Raw genomic sequence first — 10,635 nt, forward strand, 5'->3', positions numbered from 1 at the left:
GTGCGACTAAACAGAGACCCCTTGTGGCCACATTGTAGTATGACGCTACCCACCACATAAAGCTATCAAAAAGGGAAAATAGAATAGTTTGGGAGGTCGTTGTTTTTACCTTCCTAGTTACGTTTTCTCTCTTTTTTTTTTAACCACTTCAGCTCCCGGAATTTTCTGGCACTTTACTTTTTATTTTTATAATTATTCTTTTTTTTTTTGTTTACACTGTAGCTTTAAAAAAAATAAATAAAACAATGTGTTCACTTTTATTTCTGTCACAAGCAATATAAACATACCTTGTAACAGTAATAGGCATGTGACAGGTCCTCTTTATGGAGGGGTCTAGGGTCTGTAAGACCCCAAATCTCTCTTCTGCCCTTAAAAGCAAGATTGGTGTTTTTGAATGTGTTTGATATTTTAAAAAAATTGCGCCGTTGAGATCCGAGTACACTGGATATCAGGTCATCGCTTTTGGGTTATCATAGCGAAGAGTCAATTAAATCCGATCCGGGTTTTCTTTGGCTCTCTGTCTAGCCGGCGACCGCCCTGGCTGGGCGCTCTGGTCTTCCGGTGGGACGGGAGATCCCAAGAAAGCTGGAGAAGCTGACGGAAGGTGGGAGAGAAAACATCCCTTCCCGCTTCTTATAAAAGAAATCCAGCGGCTAATTAGCTGCTAGGATTACTTTTACAAGAAAGCCGATCACTGGCTCTCTAAGCACTTGAAGTCCAGCTATGTACCGGTACATCGCTGGTCGGCCAGTGGGTCATTACTTCCGTACAGTCTTTGTTTTACAAAGTAACCAAAGCACCGAGGGTTAGCTAAAGAGACACCAGAAGCAGTCGCACATTGTCACTTGTTGAACTTAATGATGAAGCTCAGACCAAGAATATGGGGACATGACCTCAACCTAGCAGGAGGAACATTCAAGAGAAACATTATGAAGTCTTATTTTACTGAAGGAGTAGTTGATGCTTGGAACATGACTGTGAAGGTTCTCATTGATCCAGGTCATACTATCTCTAGTAGTAGGTCACATTCAGCTGGAATTATTCTGTAACGTTGAAGACATTTCCTAGCTTCTCCAAGTCTGAGACTCTTAAAGAAAGTGGCTTGGAGAAACCAGAAAACATGTCGAGTTGATGGTGACCAACTACTACCAAAGTACTGTGGATTAGCTAAAGAGATATCGGAAGTAGTTTTTATGCACACATTTGGGGTTATTTACAAAAGGCAAATCCACTTTGCACTCCAAGTGCACTTGGAAGTGCAGTCGCTTAAATCTAAGGGGTATATCTGAAATGAGTGGAAGCTCTGCTGATTTTATCAGCCAATCATGTGCAATCTAAAAATGCTGTTTTTTTTATTTTCCTTGCATGTCCCCCTCAGATCTACAGTGACTTTATTTCCAAGTGCACTTGCAGTGCAAAGTGGATTTTCCTTTAGTAAATAACCCCCATTGTCACTTACTGAACTTCATGTTAAAGCCAAGAACAAGAACACAGGGACATTACCTCAAACTAGCAGGAGGAACGTTCAAGAGTAACGTTGGGAAGTATTAGGCCTTGTACACAAGGTCCGACATTCCGACAACAAAATCCGTCTGATTTTTTTCCAATGGATTTTGCCCGAAACTGGTGTTGCATACACACGGTCGGACAAAGTCGTCGGAAAATCCGATCGTTCGCAATGTGATGACGTTCGTTCATTATGACGGGACTACGTTCAGGCTAGTAGCCAATAGCTTTGGTCTCGTAATTTGATATGAGCATGCGTGGCACTTTGTCCGATCGGAATTCTCTACACACAAATCGGATCATGTTGTCGGAAACTTTTATATCCAGCTCTCAAACTTTGTTCGTCGGACATTCCGAAGGAAAAAGTCAGATGGAGCCCACACATGGTCGGATTATCCGACAACACGGTCTGATCGCACACTTTCCGTCAGAATGTCCGACCGTGTGTACAAGGGCTTAAGAATAGTTGATGCCTGGCACATGACTGTGAAGGTTCTCATTGATCCAAGTCATGCTATCTCTAGTAGTAGTTGGTCATATTTAACTGGACTTCTTTTGTAACGTTGAAGACATTTCATAGCTTCTACAATTCTAAGCCCTTGTACACACGGTTGGAGAATCCGTCGGAATGTGTCCTATCGGACCGTGTTGTCGGATAATCCGACTGTGTGTGGTATGCATCGGACTGTTTGTCGGAATATCCGTCGGACCCAATTCTCCAACTTGTTGGAAATATTTTCCGACCAACTGGTTCGATCGGACATACTCCGATCATGTGTAGAGAATTTTGATGGGACCAAGTGCCACGCATGCTCAGATCAAATTCCAACATCAAAGCTATTGGCTACTAGCCTGAACGTAGTCCCGTCGTAACGAAATTACGTCATCCCGTTCCGAATGATTGGATTTTTCGACAACTTAGTCCGACCGTGTGTATGCAACAGTTTCGGACAAGATCCGACGGGCAAAATCCGACGGATTTGGTTGTCGAAATCTCCGACCGTGTGTACAGGGGCTAAGACTCCTAAAGAAGTGGCTTGGAGAAACCACAAAACATCTTCAACATTACAGAACAAGCCCCGTCGAATGTGACCAACTACTACCAATGCACTGTGGATTAGCTAAAGAGACATCAGAAGTAGTTCTCTTTCACACATTGTCGCTTACTGAACCTCATGTTGATACTCAGACCAAGAACATGGGGTCATGACCTCAACCTAGCAGGAGGAACGTTCAAGAGAAACATTATGAAGTCTTATTTTACTGATGGAGTAGTTGATGCTTGGAACGTGACTACGAAGGTTCCCATTGATCCAAGTCATGCTATCTTAAGTAGTAGGTGGTCACATTTAACTGGACTTGTTCTGTAATATTGAAGACGTTTCGTAGCTTCTCCAGTTCTGAGACGAAGGTTCCCACCTATCTGGGTCATGGCATACCTAGGAGTTGGTCGCAGTGATGGAGGTACGAGTTGGGCAATGGTAGGTCCCCACAGAAGCTATTTGGGTATAACCACAGGACCAGAGCACAATTATAGGTTGGTACTCAGTCACCTAGAGAGATAGGTCCAGGTCCCTAGGCAATAGTTGGGACATGGCATGGTTTAAGTCCGAAGCCACAGGTCATTAATCCAGACAAGCAAGGGTTAAGGCAGCAGTCTGGCCAACAAGGATTAAAAATAGGAACTGCCCCGCTTACCTGATGGTATCTGGACAGTTCAGATACTCACCCATCCAGTGGAGCCAGAGTTTACCCACTGAGATCATCTCATGCCCGACTATAGATCCGTCCCGCACAGCCATGTTTACCCTGATGTCATCGAGAGGCTTGTCAGCTCTTCCAGGTTCAGCAAGCGGGCCTCTCAATGTCGCACCAATAGGCCTGCCCCATCCTCCTGTTCTTCAATGAAAGCCTATGCCTCCTGGGATATTTGGCATACATATCTCAGGAGGCACAGCGGGTAGTGTGCGCATCATTCAACTAAGGCAAGTCACGTGCATGAGGAGGTGGAGCGGACATAACAAAAAGAAAAAGAACACCGAAACAAAAAAAAAAGAAAAAGAACAACCAAAAACGATGCCTTATTCCAGCAGAGGGAAGGGGGAGGGGTGGAGAGGCGAGGATAGTATTGGAACGGTGAAGTTTCCCTTTAACGTCCTATAGCATAGGGCATCAATCTGTGCCCAGTCAAGAATTACGGCTCCATTTAAAATTAGCGCCAAAGTCGCACGATTTCCAGTGACTTTACATTCTTTGGACCAAAGTTGCATCAAAGCAGTGCAGGCAGCTTTTCAAAATCTCTGCAACATTAAGTTATGCTGATCTGAATGGGCGCCATTGCAAACAATGGGCTGCGACTTGTCATGTCCAAGTGAAGAAATGTCACCAGCACACCACAGATCCCTCAAAATAGGTCCAAAGGACTTCTCATGTCCAAAGTTTCATGACAAGTCGCACAAGTGTTAATGGGCCCTTAAGAAGCAGCCAAGGCAGCAAGAATTAATGGGACTCAAAGGAACTCTCAAAGAGGTTAGTCGGTCTAGTAGAGAAAGATCAGACAGGGATAATTTCAGAGGCAGTTAGCTGGGTCCTGAAAAAGGTGAGGTGGACCTGGGTGGCCAGCCCACAGCTTCATGACCACACATTGAGGTTGTCCTTGCTCATTTATTTTTATTGCATGCCTACAGAATATTTTGGCTTACCTTTAAAGAGAACGGAACGAGCCCATGCAGCAAGGTGTTCGCTCTTTTCCTGGTCTCATGGATGGTGCTGCATGGTCGGGAATCTTCTGAAAAGGAGCTTCCACGTGTCAGCGCTGGATGCATGAGCACATATGAATGTAGTCCACATCAGGAACCCGCCAACAAGGCTGGCTACATCCCACATACAGCGGCCCCATGTACAGCCAGTGTAGCTTCTTTCCTAACAGGAAGCGTGAGCAGCCAACTTTTTGAATTCATAGTTCACCTTACACTATTTGCTCTTGCCAGGTATCAAGGTGGCCTCATATGAAGGTATGGTATAATTTTTTCTTGGGAGTTATCAGACTCATCTAGTCCTGGGTGTACATTTTACATTGCTCGAAGTCAGCTATGATTCCCCTAGGGATTGCTAGGGGTTCCTCCAGAGATTATTAGGGGTTCCTTGAGCAATGGGTAATTCCTAGATACAGTATCAGATCAAAAACTAATGAATACAAAGATCCTTTGAACTTTGTATAAGGGGGGATTCTTTCTACAAAGTGTAACTATAAGGAACATTCTTCCCACTGATCACCAGTGTATTGGGGTCCTTCTCCAATAACCTGCAAGGTAAAAGGATACTTCTTCCACTTACCACTAATCTAAGGGGGCTTCTCCACTGACCACCAATCTAAGGGGGCTTCTCCACTGACCACCAATCTAAGGGGGCTTCTCCACTGACCACTAATCTAAGGGGGCTTTCCTCAATGACCACCAATCTAAGGGGGCTTTCCTCAATGACCACCAATCTAAGGGGGCTTTCCTCAATGACCACCAATCTAAGGGGGCTTTCCTCAATGACCACCAATCTAAGGGGGCTTTCCTCAATGACCACCAATCTAAGGGGGCTTTCCTCAATGACCACCAATCTAAGGGGGCTTTCCTCAATGACCACCAATCTAAGGGGGCTTTCCTCGCTGACCACCAATCTAAGGGGGCTTTCCTCGCTGACCACCAATCTAAGGGGGCTTTCCTCGCTGACCACCAATCTAAGGGGGCTTTCCTCGCTGACCACCAATCTAAGGGGGCTTTCCTCGCTGACCACCAATCTAAGGGGGCTTTCCTCGCTGACCACCAATCTAAGGAGGCTTTCCTCGCTGACCACCAATCTAAGGGGGCTTTCCTCACTGACCACCAATCTAAGGGGGCTTTCCTAAATGACCACTAATCTAAGCGGCTTTTCCCACTGACCACCAATCTAAGGGGGCTTCTCTACTAATCACAATCTAAGGGTCTTCACTGACCACCAATCTAAGAGGGCTTCTCTACTGACCACTCTAAGTAGGCTTCTCTACTCATCACAAATCTAAGGGGGCTTTCTTCACTAACCACTAATCAAAGAGGTCTTCTCTACTGAAGACCAATCTAAGGGGCTTTCCTCACTGACCATCAATCTGAGGAGGCTTCTCCACTGACCACCAATCTAAGAGGGCTTTCCTCACTGAAAAGAAATCTGAGGAGGCTTCTCCGCTGATCTGCAATCTAAGGGGGACACAATTCCTCCAAATGACTCAGGAATTTTCCTCCCAATGATGGGACACAATTCCTCCCAATGAAACCAAGGACGGATGGAACGCAATTCCTCCCAACACCAATGATGGAACGCAATTCCTCCCAACGACACCAATGATGGAACGCAATTCCTCCCAACGACACCAATGATGGAACGCAATTCCTCCCAACGACACCAATGATGGAACGCAATTCCTCCCAACGACACCAATGATGGAACACAATTCCTCCCAACCACACCAATGATGGGACAAAATTCCTCCCAATGATGGGACAAAATTCCTTCCAATTATACCAATGATGGATGGGGCTCAATTCCTTCCAATGACACTGATGATGGGACACAATTCCTACTAATGATAGGATACAATTATTCCTACTGACACCGATGATAGGACACAATTCCTACTAATGACACCAATGAGGGGACACGGTTCCTTCCACTGATACCAATGATGGGGACATAGGTGTGCGCAGCCTATTGCATTAGGGTGTGCACCCCAAAGCTCAAACATACATGCTTTATTCAGCAGCCTCATTTGCACGGGGCAGTGAATGAATGGGAAGAGCTCTCTGTGCTGAGAGGCTTCCTGCTCATTCACAAACTGAAGCACAGTAAACACAGTTTACTATGCTTCAGTTATAACACAGAGTTAGAACACAGTGAGTGAGTGTGTACACTGTGTTAATTTAAAAAAGGAAGGTGCGGGTAAATTACATATTTACTAGCCCCTTCCCACACTTTCCATCCTGAAATATCAACCGCAGCAGCCACAGGGGGGAGAGGAGGGAAGCCAGCAGCACGGGGGGGGGGGGCACCAGACTGGGGGGAGCCCAGGCGATAGGAGGAATTGGCACCGCACCCAGTGATTAGGGTGTGCCCAGGCACACCCCCCTGTGCACGCCTATGGATGGGACACAATTCCTTCCACTCACACCAATGAAGGGACACAATTCCTTCCACTCACACCAATGATGGATGGGACACAATTCCTCCCAATGATGGGATACAATTATTCCCACTGACAGGTTATGGGACACAATTCCTACTAATGACACCAATGAGGGGACACAATTCCTCCCACTGACACCAATGATGGGACACAATTCCTATTAATGACACCAATGATGGGACACCACTCCTACTAATGACACCAACAACAGGACACAATTCCTCCTAATGACACCAATGATAGATGGGACACAATTCTCCCCAACGATGAGATACAATCCCTCTCAATGACAGCAATGAGGGGACAAAATTCCTCCCGACGATAGGACACAATTCCTCCCAATGACACCAACAATCAGGCCAGAAAAGTCCTGCCAGCAGCTTCTTTGGAGCGGTATATTTACCGCTCCTCCCCATTGAAATCAATGGGGCATCGCTGTAATACCGCCGGCAAAACGCCGCTATTGTGGCGTATTGCCGGCCACTAGCGGGGGTAAAAGCGCCCAGCTAGCGTCCGAAATACGGCGCAAATGCGGTGGTAAAACACGGCTAAAAATATTTTTAGCCGCGTTTTACCGCCCACGCTATGGGCAGTGTGGTGTGAAAGGGGTCTAAAAGATGGGACTTTTCTACTCCCACTGGCCACAATCCGGCGTTCCCTGAAAGACAGTAAGCTGGCCCTTTGTTTAGAAAGTTTGGAGAACAGAGGTATATTTATCTAATGGAAAAGTGAGGCCCCACAACAGAGGTGGCGACAGCGACAGGCCGCTTAAGCAGTAGTGGGGGGAAGCTGCGATTGCCTCCCGTTAAACCTGATATAATAACATCAATGTCTCCAACAGGATAAGTAGGCAGAGTATGTGTGCTGACCTCTCCCTCTGCATCCCTGATTCCATCTGGATTGGGGGCATCCAAACTTCGGCACTCCAGCTGTTGCGGCACTGCATCTCCCATGAGGCACTGCAATATCATGACATGCCAAAAGCATGACTCCCAGAGGCATGCATTCTGCAACAGCTGGAGGGTCAAAGTTTCGCTGGGGCCATTTCACACCAGTTGCGGTTATGCCCATAAATAACTGTCACAGGTCTGGTTGAAGTGCGTTGCAGTGCTTTGTTGGCCCTATGAATGAGCTGTCCAACACAAATACACATTAAAACGAATCGTACCGCACATCATACAAGAACGTCTTACCGCAAGGCACTGGTGTGAAGGGGCCCATACTCTGACCTCTGCATATTTTTCTCAGCAAGCTTCCATTTTACTTTTCAAAACCCAAAAGGAGGAGAAGACCAGCTGCACTCCAAAAGGAAATTCAAACAATGGTAACCTTATTCAACTGGACAACATGAACAGGGTGTCCGCCTGGGACTCTGCAGCAGACTTGGTGGCCCTGTCAGGGATGAGATTTATGGATGGAGCTGGAAGGTACAGTGGTAGTCTTGGTCCATGAAGGAGGCTGATGATCTATGTATGAGACTGGGGCTTTTGGGAGATTGGGGGGCACTGCAGGGGCTACTGTGAGACACTATTGGGGCACTATGGGGGGCTGGAGACTCTGCAAAAAAACTAAAAGGACTGAGGGTTTTTGAGGGACTGAAGGGCACTGTAGGAGGTTAGGGGATCTGCAGCCAGCAGGAGGCCCAGAAACAGAGAGGCCACGGTCCAGTGGTCGAAAACCACTGGCATGGGAACTGGAAGGCACGTGGGGAGGTTTAGGGGGGTCTGCAGCTAGCTGAAGGCCCAGAAAATGGGATGCCATGGTCCAGTGGTTGAGAAACAATGGCATGGGAACTGGCAGGTCAGGGTATCGGCAGCTACCTGGAGGCCCAGCTGCAGTGATTGAGAACCACTGGCAAGGGAACTGGGAGGTTAGGGGGATCTGCAGCTAGCTGGAGGCCCAGAAACAAAGAGGCCATGGCCCAGTGGTTGAAAACCGCTGGCATGGGAACTGGGAGGTTTAGGGGGTCTGCAGCTAGCTGGAGGCCCAGAAAATGGGATGCCATGGTCCAGTGGTTAAGAATCAATGGCATGGGAACTGGCAGGTCAGGGTATCTGCAGCTAGCTGGAGGCCAAGGTCCAGTGATTGAGAACCACTGGCATGGGAACTCTGAGGCACCGTGGGAGGTTAGGGGGATCTCCAGCTAGCAGGAGGCAGAGAATAGTCCAATGGTTGGAGAATCACTGGCATGGTGAACACTGGAGATTACTCTCGCAACATAAGCAACGCCTTGCGTGTTTCTCAATGAAAGCAAGGTGTTCCCCGATTGGACTAGGTGGAGATTATGACATTACCTCCCTGGTTCTTCACCTCATCCAGAGTGCCTAGCATTCATTGAGCTAACTCAGCATGGGACCCAGAAGACCGAGACAATCACTGTAGTAGCTGAGACTACTACAGGGATTTTCATACCCTACAGGGGTCTCACAGGTATGGTCTAAGTTGGACCAGTTTAACAATGGTATAAAATCAATGCCTGGTTCAGCATTGTGTTGTCCAGATAAATAAAGTTACAAGGAATTAAATTTCCTTTGGACTTGTGCAGTTGGTGGGGCATAGGATGAGCCCCTGCTGGTGTCCACCAGCTGATCTTCCAGTTCTGTGCTTAGAAAGCAGAATACCGCATACTTTCTTTTTTGCTAGCATAGCCTCTGCCTCCATTGGCTATGCATTTAATCTCTTTAAGTTGATAAAAATGGGGCCAAAAAGACAAGGCTTCAAAAGACTCAGTCAAGAAAGTAGAGATTAATTTTCCACAACACAAGTCATCATCTGAACCACTAACTCTTCATTATAATAATCACACATAAATACGAACATAAAAAGTAGTTTTAAAAAAGCCAACCTAGCACATTGTCAGTCACTGGCCCCCACAGTTTGCGTGTCAAGTCCGTACATCTCTTGCTAGAGCAGTCCGTATCTCCTCGGCCGCTCCCTCCATCTCCATATCATCTTCCTCCACCTCACTAGGTTGCTCTAGTTCCTCTTCAGAGGCTTCCTCCAGCCAGTGATCTTCAAAAGGTTCTCTACGGCCCTCACAGATATTATGAAGGACGCAACAAGCGGTGACCAGGATTGGCAAGAAGGAGAGGTCCACATGGCTGCTCTTCAACAGGCAACGCCAACGGCTCTTGAGGCGCCCGAAGGCTATCTGAGTCAAGGTCAGGGCAGATGTAAAGCGGCGGTTCAGCTCCACGTCGGCCGCTGTTGATTCTTTGGTGAGGGGTGTCATAAGCCACGGGAGGAGGGGGTAAGAACGTGACCCCAACAAATGAATAGGTACCTCAACACCGTTCATGTTCTTGGCAGTGTTGGGGAACAGAGTTCCTTCTGTGCCATGCTCGTAAAGCTCCGAGGCCACCAAAACCTGAGAATCCGATAAGCTACCGGGGCAGCCGACGTTCAAGTCCCAAAAACAGAAGTCAGGATCCACCACTGCCTGGAGGACCACGGAACGCCAACCTTTGGTGTTGTAGAACTGGCCCGTAGAGTCGCTAGAGGGACCTATGGCTACATGTAGGGTCCCAACCACACCGGCCACCTGCGCTAGGCCATAGCGACGTTCAAACCCCTTAAGTGTCTCTTGAAGAATGTCTCCTTGAGGGACAGAAACTAATTTAGGGGCGAGGATGGACGCCACCGCTTCACACACGTCACGGATGACCCTATCTATGGTGGAACAAGAGAGCCCAAAGATCTCCTCCATCGTCTGGAAATCACAGGAGGAACCCAAGTGCCACAGCGCCACCGCCAACCGCACCTCCACTGGGATGGCTTGGCGCGTGCTGGCATCCATCCTGCGAATGACCGGCCGCAGCTGGTTACACAGGAAGTTGAAGGTCGGTTTGGTCATGCGGAAGCTCTCCATCCAGTCGAAGCGCGAGAAGGCCTTTTCGATGGCGGTGTTCCAAACCCGGGACTCC

At 47.6% G+C, this 10,635-nt stretch overlaps 1 protein-coding gene across 1 annotated transcript; it reads right to left on the reverse strand.

Annotated features, from left to right (window-relative positions):
- Nucleotides 1-9,442: 9,442 nt before the first annotated feature.
- Nucleotides 9,443-10,635, reverse strand: LOC143961670 (uncharacterized; the record flags this gene model as incomplete). The annotated part of the gene is given in 1 exon segment (XM_077470992.1): nt 9,443-10,635. A coding segment is annotated over 1 exon segment (1,039 nt), but the record flags the coding sequence as incomplete, so codon positions are not given.

This window comes from Lithobates pipiens, unplaced genomic scaffold (genome assembly GCF_037356315.1).
Source record: "Lithobates pipiens isolate NorthernLeopardFrog02 unplaced genomic scaffold, aLitPip1_a1.2 Scaffold_8, whole genome shotgun sequence".
In the NCBI taxonomy this organism is placed as follows: Eukaryota; Metazoa; Chordata; class Amphibia; order Anura; family Ranidae; genus Lithobates; species Lithobates pipiens.